The 25503-nt window shown below is 32.4% G+C and overlaps 1 protein-coding gene across 1 annotated transcript in view; it reads right to left on the reverse strand.

The window, feature by feature from the left end:
* Positions 1 to 13677: 13677 nt before the first annotated feature.
* LOC132758589 (multiple epidermal growth factor-like domains protein 10) overlaps positions 13678 to 25503 on the reverse strand; it is a 42272-nt gene continuing 30446 nt past the window's right edge. The window contains exons 5-7 of the mRNA XM_060750276.1: positions 21930 to 22064; positions 20414 to 20492; positions 13678 to 13891 (exon numbers count right to left, since the gene is read on the reverse strand). Of these exons, the coding sequence (XP_060606259.1) occupies positions 13687 to 13891; positions 20414 to 20492; positions 21930 to 22064 (419 nt within the window). The 3' untranslated portion in view covers positions 13678 to 13686. The remainder of the gene's footprint in view (positions 13892 to 20413; positions 20493 to 21929; positions 22065 to 25503) is intronic.

Below are 25503 nucleotides of genomic sequence, written 5' to 3' on the forward strand. Positions count from 1 at the left end.
TCTGATTCCCCAAGTGTCAAAGAGGTGGCATTGTGATTATGTTGTAAGGTAAGAAAGTGGAGCTATAATTGCCATTACCCTCACGGCAGCGTTTGCGTCAGTCTTGTTTAAACTTTATTTATGTCCATTTTCTCAAAGTATGAAAGCTATTCACTTCATGGTATACATGTTTCTCCTTAACTCATACTATATCCTTACAATAAACAACAAACAAATATAATACTATTTGAAAATGTATTATATGTATGGAGCACTTGGACGATCAGTGTGAATTTAAAGAACGGGAAAACAAAATTAAAAATTGGCAAATATTTTGACATTTATAATGTAACATATCAAAACACTGCCATTTTTCCAATATAACATTTATAGTCCTAAAGACAGAGAAACAGCTAAACGCTCCTTTCAGTTGTCTTTAATGTAACCATCTTTCGCATTTTCACTGACTCAACGACCATGTCTCTTAAACATACGTTCTTTAATTCCACATTCACTATTTGCAGCAGCGGTAGCACCACCGCTTCGTAAAGAATGTAATGAATATTTACTTATATCAGATACATGTGGTTTCAAAGCGTTTAAAAACATCTCACGCAAGTTCATGTTAGAAGTTCTACAGCGTCCATTTCTCATTTTATATCCTGATTTCATTTTTGACAAATTACATAATAGAAAATCTTTACCGTTAAGCTCTGCCCATTTTATATATTTTAACACATTTTCACAAGGACATAACAGAGTTCCCGTTTTCGCAATCCTCAACCAATGACCATCTCTATACATGTATACGTTCGTTTTACTTTTCTCAATATAAATAGCCATATATTACTGTTCAAACACTTTATCCGATACCTTTATATTCAATAATTCAGCACTGCGCAAGCTAAAATAATAGCACATGATTCTTTGATTTTTAATATTTTTCTTTTCGTAAAGAGAATTATTAACAACCAAAATAATTTTAACTGTAATTGGCTCTTTTCTGTTTACAGATTTTGCTAAAATTCTTTAAGCCGCTTCTAAAATATTTATATTAATTTTAGAATCTGTAGGGGAAACAAAACCATTCATATCATGGAACCATTTAATAGCGTGAAAAGCTGTTATTACAGGAGCAGGAGTACGCGCAGTTTGAATTAATGAAGATAAATAAAGTGCCACAGTTAAAGTTTTAGCAGGTAAGAAATCCCCACTCCCTAAAGAATTACACAAACCCCACTTTATCCAACAATTAAATGCCAAAAGTATTAGCCGCTCTTGACTTCTTCAAAATGTCTGGGAGTAGGTCAATCTTATCCGCCAAAACCGGTGGCATTCATCAATATAGTCCTTATGAATCTGGAAAAAAACCAGATTTAAATCGAAAAAAAAATAATAAAAAACAAATGTGCAAAACATGCTTACTGTGAAATACATCAATATAATTCTAAAAACACTGTTACTTGTTATAATGTAATTCCTTAATATGTATGAATTTATAAGGAGACATTTCATAATTAATTTATAATTTAGATAATCACAAGTCTAATAAAACTGAAAAACATAATAATAGATCTAAATTGATACGATAACATTGATACAAAACTTTCTTGAATATGATTAGATATAATACTTATACTTTAAACAATCCAAATTACTAAGAAAAAACTCCATTCAGCAAGTTACGTGAAAATTAAACTGAACATTTATATCAAATACAGCTCTAGAAAGCAAATTGATTTTAACATCAACTCCAGTGAGCAAAATACTATTTGATAAATTCCGATGACCTTTTGATCTTACAGCTCCAGTGAGCAAAATATTAAACCGCTCCAGTGAGCAAAATACTATTAAATAAATCCAGTGAGTTTTTGTTCTTACAGCTCCAGTGAGCAAAATATAAATAATACACTCCAGTGAGCAAATATAATTTTTATTAACAAATCCACTCCAGCGAGCATAATATTTAATACTGCTCTAGTAAGCAAACTTTTAATATATAACAAGTGAGTAAAATAAAGCGAAATCTGTATCTCCAAAACATCATGAATCAAGGGAAACTACTCAATCTTACTATGTTTATAACTCTGTCAGAGTTTATTCCCCTGAGAATTAACAGGTGGATTGTAAATCGATATTTCCAAAAATTCTATGGCCATTCTGACATTTTGTGTAATATTTAGCCTGTGTAAGCAACATAATAAATTCTTAAATTATGTTAATAAAACAACCATTTTGGCATAATAACGGCCAGAACGGTGCTGATTTTCATAGAGGAACAATTAATATTCCCTGTGCCCGATCTATAATCATCTTATTCAAAACCCTGTGAATAAGATAAAAAGGAGGGACAAACAATCCAAATTCTCCAGCCCAATTTACTGTAAAAGCATCTACACCTTGAGAACTAGGATGCCAAAACTAGAATAAAAACGCGCCAATATATGATTATATTTTGAAGCGAAACAGTCTATACTCATTTTTCCAAATTGTTTTTTTTTCAATTAAAACAAAAATATACCCAAATCATCATTATCAACAATTTTTGACAGATAATCTGAGGTATCCACTCTATTTCAAGAGAAATAGACTTACATAGACATAATTAAAAAAATATCTTATGAAATCTCTTATAATTCTTTGTTCATGGAACCTGTAGTTACTATTGAAACAACACCCTGAATATCTGAAAACCATTTTACACGCTGATTCATTAACACATGCGTAAGTGATCGAAGTACAGAATACACTGCAAAAAGTTCCCTCCAAGTAAAGGATTTTTTACTCTCTCCTGGGGACCATTGACCATGGGAAACACCGTTTATAGTATTAACTTCATAACCAGCAAATCCTAGTGATGAAGCTTCACTGTAAACTACTCGAACAAGTCTGAGACTGGAAAATGTTCCGGGAATTTACATTATCTAACTGTTCAATCCAAAACTTAATTTGCGTAATACTTTCCTGAGAAAGACAAATGTAAGAATCCCATGATAGAGAATGTAAAATGTCAATACTCAAATAACGGGTCATTATCTGTGTCACATAACCTATAACAATTGTCAAGGAAATGACCTGACCTACTAAACTTGCTACTTTCTTAACTGGCACACGCCTGTGTACCTTCAAATCATGCAATAACTGAGAAGCAATTAACTTAGCCTTATTAATTCTTTCCTCGGAAACCATAATAATTCCATCTCTAGAATTCAAAATGGCTCCTAAAAATGCAAAACCTGTGTTGGAAGCCAAACACATTTATTTGCCTTCGGAATAAATCCCGACAATAACAGATCCTGTTTAACCTAAGCAACAATGCTTTTTCATAATCGCTCGCACAGCCCAAACCATCGTCTAAAAAGTTAATACCAATTTTCCTTCACTTCTCCATTTTGCAATTAAAGGTCTAGTTACTTTTGTAAAAATGTAAAACGCACTCGATAACCCAAACGGTAAAACAAGAAACTTATAAAAAATCACTTGACTGTCATCTCTAACCCAAGAAAATCCCAAAAATTCAGTGTGTGGTTCAAAAATTTCAATGAAATGATAAGCACTTGTAATATCAAATTTAATCATAAAGGATCCCTTTTGCAAATACGATAAAGCTTTCCTTAAATCTTCCAATTTCACTGATTGCTTCCATAAATGTTTATTTACATTACGAAGATCTAATATCAATCTCTTTTACCACTATTCTGAATAGATACAGTTAATGGATTAACAACTCGTGGAGGACTAGAACAACGTACAATAAGAGATCTATGTAACAAACTTTAATGGCACATAAAACAAATTCTGGTTCAGCTGAAGCAGATTTATTATTTTTACAAAAAGTAATAGTAGGTGTTGAATAAAATGGAATTTTATAACCAAATTTCAATACGTCTAAAATAAAATCAGACGCACCTATGTCACGCCAAAATTGATTTTTTTTCTCAGTCTACCTTTAACTATTATACTTCTTTGACCTTGTTCATACTCATGAAAGTCATGTGTAAACATAGTATAATCAAACTGAAACTCATCTTTATACACAACTTCATTTTTTGACTGTTGACTTGTTTCCGAGTGATTTGGCAGTGAAAGGAAGTCTCGTCGGAAATGTCCGAATTCTCCACAAGCGAAACAGAATCCTGTAGTGGCTGAGCCATAGTTCTCGGAAACGTTGATGAAACGTGGTCCTCTGAGATAGGGGCGAAAAAGACTCCCTCTACCGAATCCTCCGGAAGCAATCCTCGATGCTGAACCATAGAACCCGGGGTTATTACGTACTGGAACAGCAAAATCCATAGAAGTATACCTCGGAGAAGCAGAACGTTTATTGGCGGGAAATTTGCTGCCTTGTTTCTCTTTCTTCGTTTAAGAGCCTTGTTCTCAGCTCTGGTGATTTTCGCTTCATCATCTTTATCACTTGCAACTGGATTGCTACATAATTTCTGACCGTGTTCCAGCCTGCAGTACTTGTGTCAGCTATTCGGATATGCTTGTTACGTTATTTTACTAAGCTTATAACCTCTTCTAAAAGTTCACAGCTATACTGATATTTGCCGTTTTGTATTCCCCACTAAGCCTGCTTAACTTTTTCGTCAATACTACTATTTAGTTCGTACTGGATTTTGTGTCCTTCAAATTACCACGTTAAATCTTTCTATGATTTTAATTTATCTACTTCTGAAGATAAAGATCGAGACTTGCCTTGAACTTCGTCTCTTAACGTTTGAAAATCCTGCCTCTGTGAAAGCAGTTCATCCAAAACAAACTGTAGTTGATTCTGAAAACCATGAGAGCTGCCTTCTGCTTGCAAGACAAGACCACGTGGTGAATTGTCCAAGTTTTCTTCTGACATTCCAAGGACATACAAGTTACACACTACACAGTTAATTTAAGCTGATATTGCCTAGTCGATCGTCCAAAGCTGAATGACCAATACTACACGTTACTTTAGCGCACAAAACTATGCAATAGGATACTATATTCGACCAATGGAAAATAATTTTCCTCTAATTCACTTTCGCTCAACCGTGGAAAATTATATTTATCATAAAAAACAGACACCATTTTAAAAAGGCCGATACTCTTTAAATTATGTTATTCAAAGTTATGCCCTTTCTTCAATTTGATAATTTAGCTCTAGTTAAGATTTATTTTCTTAGTAGCTATCACTTCAAACTTAATATAATGTTTACAATCAAAATATGTCACCATTTCAGAAAAGCAGATAATCCTTAAATTTTTGGAAAACAATATTTTAATTGGAATGCATTTCTAAAGGACTGGTGACTATATATTTGTTCTCAGTAAAGCCCCTTTTTGACTTTGAATTTCTTGTTAAGGTACATTACAAAAAAGAATCGAAGACATTCACTTTAAGCATGGGATACTAGTTTACTGACAAATTATAGCTGGCAATGCTTGCATAACAATGACATAATAGCTAGGAAAATATTCCAAAATACCCATTTTGTAAACATTGAAATTAAATTATAGCATATTGATATTAGTAGGAGAACTTCTATTTTTAGGTGTCCCTTTTACTTGATTTTCGTTTGATTTTTATAAATTTTGTAATCATTTACAATTAACCTAAAAGCTAAAGAACTATCCTCATTCCTGTACATGTTATTTTAGAACTATCCTTTACATTCTATTTTAAAGTGGCAAAAACTATCCCTAACATTTTACTTTAGAACTATCCCTAAAATTCTATTTTTGAATGGTAAGAACTATCCTTGACAATTTATTTTAGAATGACCAATGAGATTCACCGATTTCAGTTTGTAATTTTAAAATGACCAACGAAAATTCTTTTTTATATTCAGTCCTTCCCTGTTAATTTTACAGGAAGACAAACTGATAACAGACGGACTTCGTCCGAAAAATGGCCTAAAAGCCAACACAATGAGATATTCAATATCTGAACATAAGGCTTCTGCCACATCATTTCAACTATGCGATGTGAAACAAATATATCAATGGTATCGCCTGGCCTGTATGCGGTTTCTGATAAGTTAAGATATAAACTAACTGTATTTTCTAAATTATTGATATCTCAGTCTTTCAATAAGAGGGTATTGGTGGAAAAAGGTCACAATTCTTTAATAAAGGTTAGTAATAAGATCATATTTTGCATGTCAATTATGTAATTACATACATGTACATGATTGTGAAATATACGTATCAGGTTGCTATAAAACAAACATGTCCAATATCTAACTTATCAAAATTGATTCACACGAGAGGTCTTAAATAACCATATTCATAAATGAGTCCATATAAACTAAGTGACCCCTAGTGCTTGGTAAATTGTTATCAATGATTTATCAAATATTTGTAGACTATCACAAAATCATGATACATGATCAATGTCTATATTTTGGGTACTGTAGGTTTAGAGAAAGCAGATTAATTACAGTAGTCTGTGTAAATTAAGTGATACCCAATTGCAAAGCCATTTTTGACTGCATCATACAAATTTTTGCATGTTATATCATATTACATACCAAATGTCTTAGTTCTAGTCATTGTAGTTTAACACTAGAAGTTTTTAATGTGTTTTCCAATACAAGTTTATAAACCAAGGTGGCTCTATGAGCATGATTCGTAACAAATGTTAACAAAGGCATAAGGCTAGGCTACATGTTTAGTATCTAAGGTCTGTGCATTGTGCTTTCTGAGAAGAATTTTTCAAACATTTTTACTGTGAAAATCTATGTACATTAAGTGACTGAAAAGCGTTTTATGTATCTTTGAAAGAGGTCTGCTCTACTTGGCAGGTAATATGTTGACTATCTAAGCTCTAGACATTGTAGTTTTCCAAAAGAGGACTTCAATGTGATTCCCTACACAAGTCTTAAAAAACGATGCCCTATGTGGCGGGCCTTTACATCATGCTCCTGCAGTCCAAAATGGCTTTCCCAAGGATGTCACTTTTTATATTGACTTATGTCTTAAAAATCTTCTGCACAAAGCAAAAAAGCCACCGTATATCACTACATTGTGATGCTATATAAAATTATCAAATATTGGCATATAATTAAAATCACTTAGTTTGTATGGAAAATAGTTATATGAGTCTTCTTGTGTGTGAAAAATGTTCCGAGAGTCTAGTTATTGGGCATTTTCTTTTTAAACAGTTCATAAATCATGACTGTATTTGGTGAAAAAATGATTCTCCTTATGATTATGATTTTATCGTACTCAAGTATAAACGAATAATAACCCTTTTCCAGCAGTGACTATCTAAGGTTTAGGCATTGTAGCCAAAATAGGACTGCAATGGGATTCCCTACACAAGTCTTAGGCGAGTGATCTAGGGTCATAAATGCTCTGTTGCTTTAAGTTCGAAAATAAAGTATGAATAGTCTTTGAAATACATTTAGTTTATATTTCAAATCACCAGCAACGTTATGTGGGTCAAGCTATATTATTGATACCTATTTCACTACACATAGATGATATGATGTGATCAGTCGCCTTAATTTTACTTTGTATCTTTTGAAAATATCATGTCATAAGACAAGTAAATAGAAATGAACAGTGCTAATTCAAAAATATTTAAGAATGATTTGAAAGTAAATAACTTTGAATCATTCTGTTACAAGCCTTTACAAAGACTATAATACCAAATGGAAAATTCATTGTGTTAGCTTTAAGGCATTTTTCATCATTTCATAAAGAAATTGTGCAGGAATTAATTGTATTTGTAAATAGACAACATTTCACTCCAGTACAGGTATGATTTTATCTAGCGCATGCTTGTTTATGTATATCCAGTCTAGTAGTCTACTTTCTGCACAGTTGACAAATTATTTTAAGAATATTGAAGTTATATCATGCAAACAAATTTATAAACTAAATGTATACAAATAATTGTATGTGCATTTATTGATATTTTAGCACACATCTAGACCTGAAGGATGACTTTACAATCAAGTACTTTTTAACAGTGAATATTTGCATAAGAATCCATGAAAAATACAAAAAGCAAAGAAATGAATATTACCTACCTTTGTAATTTTGTTATTGATGGATAAATTTACACTACCCACTTTGACAAAGTATAAAACCTACATATTTTATGTTTTTGTTACATTTATACAATGAAACGTAGTGTTAATTGAATTTCAAAGACACTATAAGAAACTAAGAAACTTTTTTGAAATGTGTATAAAGACCTAGAAAAACTTGTTGGAGAAAAATGCCAAAAAATGGCACTTTTTCTTTGATATTTTAAAGATTTTCTTGTTCAAAAAAACTTAAAACTTGACTCACAATATGGTTAACCTATAATTTGATTTTTGTAGTTTTGTTTAAACACTTTTATATCGAAATAAGCATACTTTGTGCAACAAATTATAATACAAAAGAGATATATCAGTTTTGCATAAAATCGGCGGCCATATTGAACGCCATCTTGGATTCTGAAGAGTAATGTAAGCAAAATTTTGAAAGATATTAAGTTTAGGAAAGGAGAAACTTTCAACATACTTTAGCGTAAGTTTCAAGTCTGTACAAAAAATACTGAATGAGCTATTATGTACTTTACAATTATATGGCAGCCATTTTGAAAATGGCGGCCATTTTGAATTAGCAAAGTTATTTTTGGGCTCACTTCATTTTTGAAATTTACATAGTTTTAAGATGATTTCCTGACAGTATCATGCTTGCATCACCATTTGCACTATATTGACAACAGATACCTTGTTTCTCGCCCACTAGGGCTGAAAGCTCTGGCCAATCATGATACTTGTTTAAATCACTGGATAATCAGGACACCTGTTTAAATCACTACCCAATCATGACATTTGTTTAAATCACTAGCCAATCATGGCAATTGTTTAAATCACTAGCCAAATCATGACATTTGTTTAAATCACTAGCCGATCATGATACTGTTTAAATTACTAGCCAATCATGACACTTGTTTAAATCACTAGCCAAATCATGACATTTGTTTAAATCACTAGCCGATCATGATACTGTTTGAATTACTAGCCAATCAGGGCTGTTAAGGTACTTGAGATAAAAATAAACAATCTTTAATACAACAAATGTAAAGAACAAAAATCGTTTCAGTTTATCTTGATTTATAATAATTGTTATATCTTTGATCTCCGTCCCATTCCTTTTTCTCATTTTTTATCATTTATAAAAGTCATTTATAATTTCTAAAATCTTTTCCAAAGTTACAATGTAGAAGTTTGACTGACAAAGTATATCCAAGAAAATAAATCAAAAATTGTAAGATAGAGCAAAGAGCTATATTTAAATTTTAAAGTCTTTGGATAGAGTTTGATAACCGTACTTGATATTAGATTTTCCTTATTGTCCTACACAATTTATGTTATTGGCGAGAGTCATGTAATTGTTTTTTAAACCCTGGGCTTTTGTATGCGCTCTGGATCATTGAATTACTTAGTCCCGCATGTTTTCTAATATCTATTATAAATATCAAATCTCGTTTTATGTACTCATCGCTTGAAGTCACTCCAAAAATAAAACTGTTTTCTGGGTTACATAACTTGAAATCACTTTTAGGTATGAGAATAGAAAAAGTATACTAATCACTACATCTGATTTAGGGGTTCAGTGCATTAGATATGACACTAGTGGACCTTCGTACATCTTAACAGTCTTTACTTTAAATTCCTTTTTAAAGGAAGATCTATTCAACACAGTCACTTAGATGCAAGAGATGATAAATTATGCTAGTACTCAAACGTTTTTTTTCTCAGAGTCTTTCAAAATTGAAAGACCCTTGATAAATGTATCATACAGAAATGTTCAAGAACATTACTTAAATTCATCATATCAAATTAAACTATTCCAAACTTATGATCAATTATTTTGATCACATTAAGTTATTCAAGAAGTTGTTGAATACTGATAAAATTATTCTTTCGTTATTGGCTTTTTGCCCTATGTAGAATGTGCATTGGAGAAATGCTACTTTTGTTTCTATGGAAATATCGTATTTTAAAAAAGGTCTATACTCCTATATTATTCCATTCATTTGTTCTTTTACATCGTCGTAGCATTGACTGCTTTCCTAAGTCGTTTTCATTAGTTTCCCTTTATTTCCACAGTTTATAATCAGTTTAACTCATAGAACACATTTAATTTATACAAAGAAATAGGTTCGCTTCTTTGTTGAAATGCAGGAACTTAAGTCTAATAGTTTTAGCATTTTGTTGTTGTTGTTGCTCACTGTTGACAGTTATAGATAATGTTATTATATAAGAGTAATTTTACATTAAAGGCATTATAGATACTGTATTTGTACACAAGATTAAATGCTGTTTTTTAAATGCAATTTTAGAAATCGATCAATTTAAATGAGTATACATTTTGGCGTAACTTTTATTCGAAGAAAAAAATAGAGGTTTTGTTATAAAAATGTCGGTGTTCCCATTGCCGTACTCAAAATTGTTGACGCTGATCACTATTTTTTAAGTTCATAGTGTATTTTTTTGATACTCGGCCACAAATACCCTCTGTACTAGACCTTCAAGTAGATTGAATTAAAATTGTCTTTCCTTCTTTTCTTCCTTCCTTCAGTTTTTCCTTCCTTGCTTCCTGCATTCATTCATTCATTCCTACATTCATTCATTTGTAAATGTCATTGACCTTCGAGGTAATATGTCTATTTTTCTCTGGATTCGCTGTTTTTTTTCTACAAGTGGTTATACCTTTGTTATTTTTGAATGGATTGTCTTCAAACTTAAAAATAACATTTTTAAGGATTAGTGATGTATGCATATTAACTTAAATTGATTTTGACCCATTAACGTCTTAGACACTGAATGTTACTTAGTTATTTATCAGTGGACTATCTTCATACTTGGACAAAACAATATTTTGGAAAAAATTGAACTGACCATGACATAGAGCAGTAAATGAACTTGACGGCCAAGGTCAAACGATTGAATTAAATGTCATAATTTCGTTAATTATGTTTGGATTTGAATTATACTTGGACAAAACAAGTCTTGTTTTCAAACAAACATATTGAATAATTTAGATGTGACCTTTACCTTAAATTGACCCTGACTATTAAGGTCAAATTAATGAAATTATCTTGTTCTTCCTGTAAGTGGCAATAACTTTGTTATTTATGAATGGATTGACTTCATATTTAGAGATACACATTTAAGGTCAGGACCTTTATGCATATTAAACTCGTTTTTTTTAATGCGTTTATTTAAGGTCGCCGCCGGAAAGCCCATATGGGCGACCGTACACTCAAGTCGGGCCATCCAAGAGCGTCCCGCCGAGATTTTTTCGTCGATTTTTTTCCCAGCTTTATTGGTGGAGGAAGACCCCAGGTGCCCCTTCGGGCACCCTTCAAACAACCCTTGGAATAATACCCTTTTTTAAAAGGTTGAACTAACATTGACATTGAGCTTTAAATGACTTGACGGTCAAGGTGAAATTAATTTTGATTAAGTTGTCATAATTTTGTTATTTATGTACTGATTTGATTCATAGGTGGCCAATTACAATTATGACTAAACAGACATGTTGAATAATTTAGATATGACCTTTACCTTTAAATGACATTGACCGTCAAGGTCAGAATTTTGTTCATATTTTCTTAACTTTGTCATTTATTTATGAAAGTGGTTCAAACTTGGACAAGACAAAAGGTGTGACTAGACAGACCAATATAAATAAAAAAGTGAAATCTCAATAATGTTTTTTATTTTTCTTTTTCAAGATTTGTTAAAACTGCTTATTTGTTTGCTTTCAGAAACAATTAAAAAAAATAGAGCCTTGTGGTGTTTCACAAATTGTGTAGCGTATTATTTTCTAGTTATTGTTGTGTAGTTGTTCTTCAATGTTCAAGGCTGGGGCATTCTCTCAGGCTATAAGCTGTAACTGACATAGAGTCACTGTCAAAATCTAGATATGAAAAAATCGTCTTAAGCTTTCTGAGTTTACTTTAATAATGCTTTTTTAAATATATATATATATATATATATATATATATATATATATATATATATATATATATATATATATATAAAATATTATATAAAATTTTATAAAAACATGTATCAACAATTTCATGTCAATGTATTTAAAACTGTATTCAATTATTTGAACATTTTATGCATAATAACAACAAGTTAACCGAAAACATAAGTAACTTAACAACTTTCATTCTTATTTATTCATACAAATGTCATTCTTTGTTACCTTTAACATAGAAATAATTCTTTACTACTTATGATTAAATTATGCTTCAGTTTCACACTTATACATAAACAGTAAACAGTAAGATAAGTACATAAAAAATTGTTAAAATAATACAAAATATTTTATACCTAAAAGATATAAAAATATAAGCTTCCCGAGTTGATTTAAATAATGCTACTTTACCGACATTAGGGAACGACGAGCTTATAGAGGTTGTGTGGGTCATAAGACATCTAAAGTGTTAACCAGTGAAAAATTCCGAAAATACATAAAATTATTAAACATGTATATAACAATCTGTTCACAATTGACAACTTGTTTTTCAGATTCGGATGAAATACAGATTTATTAAGTTACAATTTTATTGTTTCAAATATTTCGTTGACATTTATTTGTCTTATAATTTGTACATAATATCATTATATACCATCGGGAATATAAAAACCAAAAAGCCAAAGAGATTCATTAAATGCCAGTGTGTGATGAAAGTCTTTAAGAATACCCTTTTTAATGTTTTGTTACAACTATTCAAACTAAAACATATTTCAATAATCAAAAGTATATTTATTATATCTGTATATCCTCGGAGTGGGGGGGGGGGGGGGGGCAGATAGAAAAATATATTATAACTTTGATTTATTCAGACACAATTAAGGACTTCACAATAATGCTATGCTATACTTAATTTTGTTATTATAGAGTTACTGCCGGAGACCGTTTTATGACAGGAAATTCCTACTTTTCATAATTAAATATTTTGTTTCTGTTGAAAAAATACTATAAAGACATTCCTGCATAAGAACACAATTCACAATATACATATTTAGTTATAAATAGCAACTGTAAGTAATCATCTAAACCTCGTATATTTTCTAAACCTCATGTATGTCATGTTTTACTTTCATGTGAATAAATTATTAATTAAAACAATCTCGCTCTTATAACTGTGTGCATCATTCATTTTATGAATATGTTCAATAACATAAAATGTAGTTATACTTCATTATTCTATAAACAACAATATTGTACCTTTGCAAAAATAAAAAATACATTTATTTAAACTTACCGACTTGACACACACACACACATTTGCGTAAGCCCTGATTAATTCAGTATATAACACAATATGTTAACAAAAACAAAAGTATTTGTTTACGTTATAATATCTTTCTTTCATTCTCATTTCAATATTATTTTCAATTGTTAACTTTTCACTGCATAATTTACTCTAACAGTAACTTTCTCATTTTCCTATTTCTTGTTTTTGTGAAAAACAGTTAAATATAAAAAAAGAGCTATAAGGCAGGGTACGATGTTTAATTACTGTCCACAGTGACATAACGTGGTGACTTCTTTAGTGGAGTATTTACTTTTTTGTCGCTTTATTTACCGATAAAAGATGCTCCTTAAATTTTCTACCAGCAACTTCCCCTCAACGACCGAATTTTCTAACATCATTTCCCCTCCATCACGTTATATTCTACCATCAACTTCCCCTCCATCACGTTATTTTCTATTATCAACTTCCCCTCCACGACGGAGGTTTCTACCATCAACTTCCCCTCCAAGACGGAGGTTTCTACCATCAACTTCTCCTCCACGATGGAAGTTTCTACCATCAACTTCCCTTCCAGACTCCGTCGCATCATCGTCAGCTTTGTGTAGTTTGGCTTCCTCTGAGTGAAGTGTGTCGTCATCAGAATTATCATCACTGCGGAAATAAAATTAAATAAACAAGAAGGCAATGATTGCACTGAAATCACTCAACTGAATATAACAAGGGGGAATGATGGCTCTATATTGCTCACCTGGTCATTGAGACTCTGAACTAATAATGTTAGCAATGAATGAAAGGCTGATTTCATAAACTTAATCTGATATCATAACATTCATATATGCACCTGAAAAAGTGCAAATGTCAACAAGATTTTTTCATATATGCCTTTTCTGTACGACATCGGCTGTGGTCATAGTATTATTGTATACATTGCTTGCAATGTATACAGAGTTATAGCTGCATTTCAGAAATTAATAGGGTAAACTGTTTTGCTAAACAACATCCACTTCCGGATGAAACTTCGATAAAAGTAGCTCCTAATTATGCACTATTGTCACATTTAGATCACATTTTATTAAAATATTGTTTGCATAGTTGTCAAAGTTTTTGAAAGTTCAAAACTATGCATTTTCAGTTTAACCCATTACGTTATATACACGCCTTTTAACGCCTTTTTTACCCCCTCCCCCTTTATGTTGTCTCAAATGGTGAAAAAATGCCTTTTTAGGCCCCCAACACTTGTTTTTGTTTGAGAAATGTTGTTAAAAAAGTGGCCTCTTTTTCGGCGCGGCCCCCAACCAAAAGATACATCAGGGGGTTTTCAGAAGGGGGATGTGCCCCCTTCTGTTTGGAAGGTTTGAAGGGGGCTTAGTCCCCCTCATCGTCAAGAAAATTTTGGACTTGTGAGAGGCTATAAATGACCCCAGATTGATCATAAGGTAATGTGTAGTCAACGCTGAAAAGCATTTGACTCTATCTCAATCCATTGAGAAGTTTCAGCACTTTGAAATCAATTTTGATGGAAAAAATCAACTCAAAATAGTGTGACATATTATAGATTAATGACATTACCAGCTAGATAGCTCAGTCTCGTACAGCCTACATACATGTATTATATTTTGAGGATCCCTGGTTTGATTCCGGTTAAACAAAGTTAACTGCACATTTTTCTCACCCTGTGATATTTTCACCCTGTTACTTTTAGGGTCCAATATAAGTCTATGACGGTACATAACTCAACTCATAAGTCAAATCATTTTGTTACTCAAGAGTCCCAATGAAAAAGGACTAATTTCAATATGCTGGGGTTATGTCAATGCATAGAACTATGAGACTGAAAATGTTTAAGCTATAGACCTGCTGTATGGTATTCCAAGGGTTCTGGGATTTTTGGTTGTGCAGAGTGTATCTGGTTTGAGTCGGTGTACATTTTATTTTCTTATTCTGTGAGATTAATAAATATTTTCAGCTTATTATTGGCTGGACTGCATATATTAAAGATTTATTTTATCTTAATTCAATATTGTTAAATATTTAATAATTGTCTGTATATATGACTTTATATTTGATAAGACATTGTAACAGTACTACTTCTCAATTTGACCTTTTTTGTATGAGGGGGAGAAGCCCTTAATTTACTCCTTACCAATGAGTTTTATATTTGCATTATGATGATAGCTTGAAAGGAATTAGATTTTTTAAATACCACATGGATCATTTTTCCTATTGGATTGTAAAATATTTATGGATTGTCAAAAAACTATATGGAGTTCTCCTCGGTGGCATTAAACAGTCCCAGCGGACTATACATGTAGGAACTTGCAGACCATGAGACAGGGTGGTATGTACCAAGACAGAGATGGACTCGAGATCGAGACAGGGTGAACAGGGCAGACAGTAATGTTCAGATCCCGCACTCAGAGGGGAAGTACACTAAAGGTCCTGGTCTTCAATTATTTCATTTGCTTACTTGGAGTAAAGGTGCCGAAAGAATACTCAAGGGCACAGTGTATGGTATCACAAAAAGCACTGACTGTAATAAAAGTCAATCCAAATAGATACTATAAACTGAATTCATAGATAATATAAAAGAAATTTATTTATTCTTTAGTCAACATAAAAATGAAGATATTGGGTATTTAATTTGATTTTAACACATATAAAGTGCATTTGTCATATAAATTTCAACTTTGTGCTTAAAATCTTTCTGATGCACTCTTTCAGTAAATCCACATGCTTTAAACATGATTCACTAATCTTTGGATTCCCACACTCCACCCACCTAGCTCAAATCAGGTCCACTAGGTTGACTTTACCATGTATCTTACCTCATATTGTTTGATAACAGTTTGGAATGAAAAAATGAAAGTTCATTCTAAAAATCAAAAAGCTTTAATTAAATTTCATAAGGCTTTAGTGGACATGTCAACAACGTTATTGTCATCTTATTTTTAGAAAGTGTGTTGGACTGCCGGTCTGGTGCAAGTAGATGCTGCGATGGCATTAAGCGATTCCCCTCTGGGTGTGTGTGCGCGCGCGTGTGTGTAAATGTGTGTTTTATAGATAATACAGTAAACTTATAAAACATCTTGTGAAATACATCTTGTCCAGTTTCAACCAAACTTGGCAAGGTCATATAATAAGGTTTTCCTTATAGGTATATAGTAACAACTTTTTAAAAAAATCTTCTTGTCAGAAGGTTTATGCTTAGAGCTTAGATACTTGGTATATAATATCATCAGTACGACCTTTACCAAAGTTGTTCAACTGTTGCCCTAGTGAATTGGCACCAGGATGTCATAGGTTTTCCTTGGTATGTATAGAAAAAAAAACTTAAAAATCTTTTCCTCTGAATTGACAAAGGCTAGATGTTTGATATTTGGTATGAAACCTTTACCTGTGTAGTTAAAGGGTATTTTTGTGTGGCGTCTACGGAGTAGTGGCGACATATAGGGATCACTTCTCTGTCGTCTGTCTGTCCGTCTGTCTGTCCGTCTGTCCGTCACAAAACTTGTCCGGACTACTCCTCATAAACTACTGGTGCAATTTCATCCAAACTTTACAGGAATGATCAGTACCAAGTCTAGTTGTGCACTGTCCGTCTGTCTGTCCGTCTGTCACAAACTTTGTCCCAACATGAAATTGGCCATCATGAGGCGACACATGTGATTACTGATCGCTCTTGTTTATAATGTAAGTTTATTAGGAAATTAATACAGTAGTCTGCCCTTCAAAGAAAGTACAGTCCTAGGAAAATTAAATCAAAACTCAAGCATGTCGCTGGGGGTAACTTACGTCGAACCTTGCGGTAAATAGCGGATGTCACTCCTTTACCTTTAAACCGTAAACTTGACTTACATTTTAACAAGCACATTATATTAAATTATGATTATATTATTAAAGACCACTCACTCGGATCATATGAAAAAATATTCAGAGGTCGGACAAACAATATGTGAAGCCGGTATGAATTTGGATTAATGCGTCGCAATATGCGGTCCTGTTCCCAAATTCGTATGGAGCTAGATATCATACAATAAACATTATGTCTGGATCTTTGGGCTTAATATTTTACCACTTAAAAGCGATAACAAGGTTTTTCCATTTTGGTCTATGTGACCTAGTTATACACGGATATGATTTAAGCTTTGGCAAAAGTAAAGTTGTAACAAAACAAATTAAGTAATTCCAATATGACTGCTATGGTCAAAGTTTAAGCTATTGAAATTTGCTCAATGAATTGTCATAACTTTCTTATTTATTGGCAGATTTAATTTATACTTGGATAAAAGAACACATATGATAAAAACGACATGTTGAATTATTCTGATGTGATCTTCTTGGCCTTTAAGTTCAAATATTGAAATAAGCTAAAATTGTCTTGTCCTTGTTATTTGCACATTTACACAGTCAAAAGAACACATCTGACAAAATTGACATGCTGATTTTTATCAACATTTTTTGCCCTTGACCTTTATGGCTTTACCACCAAAGTAAATGTTTTGAAATTTGTCTAAATGTTCATAATTAGATTTTTACTTAAGAATTTGATTTATTCTCAGACAAAATAACATGTATAAAAACTGACTAATACAAATGTTACCTTCAACTTTGAATTTTTGTTTTTGTATGTTTAATTGGGTTTTACGTCACACGGATATATGTCATATAGCGACATTCAAGCTTTACTGGCGGAGGAAGTCATCAGTTGCCCTTTCGTGGATTATTTATTGGAATTATTTTGACTGTGCGTGTCATACATGAAATTTGAATTCATTTTTTTTTCTTTAGAACGATATTCTTCCATTGTGATTTACTAGAAGTAAGGAAAAGTCAAGCATGGCCTCAGCTTGGCAGTGGCTCTTATATGTTTGTTATACAATATAAATGTGAAAGATATGGAATAATTTTATTAATTGTTTATTGAAATTATGATAGTCTTTTGGAAAAAAATCCAAAGTAGAACTACCACTGTCATGGCCTGAATACCATCCTCCGCATTCCACTTGTCAGAATCAATTGTGGTCATTAAGAGCTCAAGGAGGACAACCTCTCTGCAAAATTGATGGTAAAAAGACATTGCATTGCTTGGTTATGTATGCTACATGATTTTAGTGGCAAAGATCAAAGTGACCTTAACCTTTGCTCTACTGAACTCAAAAACTGAAACTGCCACTGTATGACTTGAATACCACCCCCATTTATGCAGCTTCACTTTGGGGAGTTTTATGATGAATATATGAGAACATAATAATATGCTTCAAATGTGAAAATGTCAACATCAATACACTATACCTTACAACTTTGTTGTGCGGGGATATAAAAATAAAGTTGACATCTGATTTTTCGTGTTTTTCCTGCGTCAAAAAGGTCTTTTTTAAACAAGTGCTTTTCAAAACTTTGTTTTTATTTCTTCATATAGCATTTAAAGTAAGACTTCTTAATTAAACTTGTGAAATTATACTTAATTATGGATCGGCGTAAATAATTGGTAATATAATTTACATTGAATACTTTTTATTTCTGTTTCATCAAAGTATTGCATATATCAGGTAGGCCGTGTTTAAATTTTCTTGTTTTAGTATTGAACTAATTAATATTATACTTTGGCTGCTAATGAGACTGTTTACAAATAATCAGTTGCTCTTAAAATATACAAGCCTTATGCGCTAGCTCTTGAAATATTCATATTTTAACATAATCATGGACAACATATATTATACTAATAGCGCCTATATTTACAGTTGAACAGTTTTAGTTAATAAATTTACTTAAATAGATTGCCTACAGGCGGACTCAATTAATGCTGACCAGTTGTAAATAACAGTTTTTTACACCTTCGCTCAGGAAGTCACATGGTGTAAATTATTTATCTTTTAATTGATCTAAATTCTGGCAGATAATTGTTAGTTGGAAGGGGCATATAGACATACCAATTAAAGGATTAGTGTCACCATTCACTGTATATTACTTATGGGGATAATCGTTTTGATATTACCATTCCAGAATAGTTAATAATAACTTGACACTAAGATTATATTTAAATATAAAAAAATTTGGATGCAAAGTAGATTATTTAAAAAAATATTTTACCGGGACATAAATCATCTCGAATACAACTCCAGATACAGATATATTATTTCCGGGACAATCCCGGACATCCGGGAGGTTATGGTATGTATGCTACAAGGTAATGCTACATGCAAAATGCCTTAAGTTTTGACATGGTACAAAATAAAAAGGTTTTGAAGACATTTTTATTATACACGTCTATGTAAACTAAGTACCCCAAAGGGTTGGCCATTTTTGATCCCAGGGGCTTAACTCAAATTACTTTCGTACAGCCTACTTAGCAATGCAATATGCCAAATATCTAGCCCCTGGGAATTATTTCTTAAAAGAATGTTTTTTTCCTAAACAAATTTTTATAAAGTAAATCATCCCCGGGGCGGTGTCAATTTTGATCCCAGAGGCAATATTTATATACTTTTTTGAATTTTTGAAGGACAACAAGATGAAGCTACATGCCAAATAGCAAAGCTCTAGACATTGCAGTGTCAGAAAAGTCTTTCAAAACACTTCTTCTATACAAGTCAATAAGGACTAAGTGACTTCCGTGTAGAGTTGACACAGGAATCATGACTTGTACAACATTTTTGAAGGCCCCACAAAGTTTCATGTCAAATATTGTATTTTTAGGGTTTTTAGAAAGGTTTTTCTAGTGGACTTAAATGTATTTTTCTATATAAGCCTATGTAAACTAAGTTATCCAGTGGCATGCTTATATAGCTTTTGAAGAGAACCACAAGGTGATGCTACATGCCAAATATCAAAGCTCTGGCACTGTAGTTTCTGAGCAGAGCATTTTTAAAAGATGTTATTTTCAAAGTCTATATTAAGCTCCTGTGACCTTCCTATGCTGCAGACTTGAAACATTTATATATATTTAAATGTCCACGCATATTCTGCATAAATCAAAGTCCCATCAACTTTAAAGGCCAACGGGTAATACAAAAATAGAATTAGAAATATCCTAATTGTTTCCACCCTTGATATATCTTAAATGAACACGTCTATCTTAGTGATGTACGAACTGATCTTGGTCTGCCTGATGACATAGGTAGAGTCTAAAACTGCAAGCAGGTTTAGAATCAACAATAAATAAATAAAACTTACCTTCTTTCATCATCATGAATTCCACGGTCATTTAATTCTTGTGCTTGTTCAGAACCAGTTTGATGTTCATTCTTGTACACTAAAGAACACAATATATAAGCTAGTGACAAGTTAATATAAAAAGAATTGTCAACGGACAGCATATCCCACTCTCAGTTCTGGATAGTTACATTAAAGCAAAATAGAAAAGGGGGAATTATTTTGCAAACATGCTAAGCTGACCTACCTGTCCTTGATAGTTAACAAACATTTCAGGAATTAAATGAATAACTTTCACGGTTCTTGAGAAAAGGGTACTATTGTTACTCAAAGCAGGAAGACAATTAAGCAAACCTTAAGCTTTAGGATTATCTGCATCTACAATTGCATGTCAGATTTAAAAGTAAACAAGTAACCCAAGTTTAAAATGAATATATTGGATACTTTTTGAACAATCTACTTAAAAAAATCCCCAATAAATTTACGTCAGGTCAAACCCGTTTTGTCGACACACGACACAAGTTGAAAATAGAAAATTTATATAAAGTAAAGGACAATAACTCTTACAGGCTAAATTAATCCACATCCAAAAATCAAGGTGCAACTTTACATGCTGATCAACATTCCTGTTAAGTTTAATGATTCCAGCTCAAACACGTTTAGATGTACATATGACTAAAAATGTTGAACCAGTTTTTCCAAAGTCAAGGCATTGTCTTTACAAATTCTGATTAAAGAAGCAAACCCATGGGTACACAACTACACATGCTGATCAACATATTTTCTAGATCCTAGGTCAAATTTTTTTGAGCTACACATGAATTAAGATGAAAATTCAAAATTTCATAGTATGTCATTGGCAAATACTCTGACAAAACTGCATAATTCCACACGCAAACACTAGATGCACATACTATTCAGTGTTCATCATTCCTGTAAATTATCATGACTCAAGGTCAAATACTTATTGGCTACACATGACGCAAGTTGTAGTTTCCAGGGCAAAAACTTTACGAATACTGAATTAATCCACAAGCAAACCCCTAGGAGCACAACTTCACATGATGACCATCAAATTTATTAACCTTCATGACTCTAGACTAATTTTTTGGTTACTCACAACATCAGTTGAAAATTGCAAATTTTAACTAAGTCAAGGGCAATGACACAAACAAAACTAGGTTAATACCCAAGCTAACCGCCAGGTGCACATGCTGATAAATTTCCTGTAAAGTTTGTTGACTAACTCAAACAATTTAAAAGGTACGGATGACACAGTATGAGGTTAAATCTATATTTCGAGTAAATAGCTTTAACAGTTCCTGACAAAATAAACTTTTACAAAAATGTTACCCAACGCTGATGCCGTCGAGAGAATCAGGACAATAGCTTTACGTTTTGTTTTGAAAGTGCAGCTTAAACACACAACAATCAATGTCAGATTTAAGATCATATATTGGGCTGGCTCCATACTAGAGGCAAACAATGATAACTTTCGTTTCGAGCAGGATAAAGGTTCAATTGTTCGAATACTTACACATGCAGGAACATCTTCTGTTTTTGTATTTACAAAACACGATGATCACGATGACCACGATGACGGTCGTCACGATGAGGACCGGTATAATGAACAATAGATTTGTTGACTCTTCTTCAACGTCAGGAACATGAGCTACAACAAAAGTACATTAACAATTATTATCCAGATTTGTTGCTGTTTCACGACAAGAAAAGCCACATTGACAATTTTACCACATATTTTTGCTGTTTCTACGACCATCAGAGCACCAGCTATTACAACAACAGCATTGTTATTAGAATTTTATTAACGCATAACTGCATGAGCAATTTGTGAAAAATTGGCTTGTCATTGAAAAGCTTCCGGGTACAAGTTCAAATTGCTATAAATTTATCAAAAATGCCTCAATATTCATCAAACTGGGAACAAATGTTCCACACTGGATCGAAGCCTTTGTAAAGGCATGTTCAGTCTACATTTCGAATTATCAATGCAATGATGCGACACCTCAAAATTGTCGAAAATCACCATATTGCGTTGATCTTTTCCAACCAAAATATTTTCAAAGTACTGCAACTTCTCAATGGATTGAGACAGAGTCAAATGTTTGTCAGTGTTGGTTACACGCTACCTTCTGATCGACCTGATTTGTTGCTGTTTCTACAACGACTTTAGCACCAGCTGTAACAACAACTGTCACTTCTTAAACACAAGAGTATTAGCTACAACACATCAGTGACATTAACAATATATGAAAGATTTAATACTGGTATTGCTTTTATTACCATCAGAGCACCAAAAATAACAACAACAGTGACAAAAACAATTATTTTACCAATTTGCTGCACACAAAACCTGAGCACCAGTTACATCAACAACAGTGACTAGCAAATTTACAACAGATTTGTAGCTGCCTCTTTGACCACCGGATCACCAGCTACAACTACAACAATGACATTAACAATATACCACGTATTTGATGCTGCTTCTATAGCCAACAGAGCACCAAGTACAACAACAACATTAGCCAGAATTAAAACACATTTTTCTTGCTTCTTCGATAACCTTATTAACCATTTGATATTATCTAAATAAATTACCATAAGATGATAAATAACCGATGAAATGGTGGATTTAAGTAATTAACTTGAACATTAGAGCATTTAGGGTAGGGTCTTTTATATTTAATAATGCATTCGATTAAGACAAAAAGAAGCTTCGAATACAAGCAAATGAGAATTTAACCATCTTTTGCATCTAAATGTGCAGAAAAGCGTCACTTGGATAACTTTTTCTGTAAATGTGTACGAAGTTTTGCTATTGTTATTTATAAAGCACTGAACTCCCAAATATATATGCCAAGAATGTGAATTCTTTAGAAAATATTCTCTTTCTATTCTTATTCCGAAACACTTTAATTAACATGATTACAAGTTATATCACCAAGAAAACAGTAATTTTGGCATAACTTTAAGTGGTTAGTACGTAAATCGTAACCTAATATTTATAGGAGATGTTAGGAAATATGCAAGACTAGCCAATTCAATAATCCAAAAGTGTATGTAAAAGCCTTCTGGTTAAGGTATTTTGAGAATTTAATTAAAACAACAGGATGTTTTGTTTTATTATCCGTGTTTTACGTTATATTACATAAATGGTACTATACATTTCCTTTGATTATGTAGATTGGGAAAGTGATAAGTGTCAAACAGATGAATATGTTACTGGTTGTATTTTCAGCTAGCTTACATTGTGTAATTAACCGGGTAGTTTTAGTACCATGACATTTCTAACAAGAGCCACCGCCAATTATGGGCAACGCTCGACCACAAATAAACGTTCAAACAAATCGTAAAGAAAAAAAGTTTTCCTTTTTAAGTTTTGATAGGTCTGTCTTGGCACACTAGTTAAAAACATATATATATATATATCATTCTGGGTGGTTCTCTCCCTCAAACATTTGCGGTAGATGACATTAAGTGTTGATATACAAGATCAAGCAAAGAATCTACAACACATCACCTGCATGTACGAGATAAGGTTCTCAACATAAAAGTTGTTACAGAATTGCCAACATAACCTAATGAAACACGGTTTCATTTGAAAACCGAACAGTTCCATAAACATAATTTCCATATACGTACAAAGACGTTCAAAAATAAACATTGAAATTATTAAATTAATCTTCCCACCGTAACTGCCAGTTTTTAAGCTTGTTTTCATTTTATCTTCTATTGATAACTTTCTTCTAATGAAGCTAGTACAGAAAGATGCACATTTTAAGTCCCAGAATGAAGTTATAGATAGTAAGCGCACTTGTATAGTCTCTCATAAGTTGCAAATCCAGCATCTACAAATATTATATAAATTATATTTCTTTTTATTATTATTTATTTATTTATATATTCATATGTTCGACAAATCGATCTTTCGTTTGTTTCGTACTAAGATTTATTACCGTGTACCTGGAAACACATGGTGCATCATACTAATCATAATAATAACAACAGAATTTCAATCATGTGACGCCGGTGCACTATCAGTTACCGCGGTTGAGACCGCCCGAAAAGAATCAAAAATGGGAAAGTCGCTAGGCTATCATTTAATACCCAGGTAATGAATGTGCACAGAAATGCCAACATTTATGTTCGCAGAAATAAATAAAAAAATGAGATATCACATTTTGAACACATTCAAGAATCGTCTTATTTCCAAGACACGATATAAACATACAATTTAAATACTGCATATCTATGACAGCATTTTCCTAACGCAGCACGCTCCATGCTTTTGTTCTAATTTGCATGAAAATTATGTCTTGGACATAGTTCAAAGTCAAAAAATGAACAAAGGGCAATTACTCCAAAATAAGACAGGGCAGAGTTATTGTTCTTTTGTAATACATACAATGTATTATATAAGTTCAAAATGTAAAAATGAATAGAGAGCCATTACTCTAAAACTAGGCGAGGCACAGTTATGATCCTTTTCTCACTGTACTTTTACCAAATGAGATCGTTTCATGCTGATATCTCTTATAGTTTTAGAGCTAGGTCTTGGACAGTGTACAAAGTTTAAAAACGAAAAAAGGGCAATAACTCCATATTAGGCATGACAGAGTTATGGTTTTTTACACTGCACTTTTACACAATGAGATCTATCTATCTACACAGTTTCACGTTAATATCTCTTATAATGTAAGAGTTCTGTCCCGGACAATGTTCAAAGTGTCAAAATAAACAAAAGACATTAACTCCAAAATTAAGCAAGACAGAGTTTTGGTTCTTTTGAACTGCAATTTTTCACAATGAGATCTATCTACCTACAAAGTTCATGTTGATATCTCTTGTTGTTTCAAAGTTATGTCTTGGACAAGAAAAGCGGACAGACGTACTTACGACATTGTACTTAGGTGACTTTTCCTTTGATCTTTTTAGCCATTTTAGTCACAATAGGCTTAAAAAAGAAACACAAGTAAAAACGGAATGAATAGGATCAAAGAGAATTTAGTATTACGCATTGTTCTTTTAGTCACACAAGTACGTCTGGCTTTGTACGGACGGACAGACAGACAGACGGACGGTCAGACAGA

The sequence above is a fragment of the Ruditapes philippinarum genome, unplaced genomic scaffold (assembly GCF_026571515.1).
Source record: "Ruditapes philippinarum isolate M1 unplaced genomic scaffold, ASM2657151v2 ctg3306_1_1_1_1, whole genome shotgun sequence".
NCBI lineage: Eukaryota > Metazoa > Mollusca > Bivalvia > Venerida > Veneridae > Ruditapes > Ruditapes philippinarum.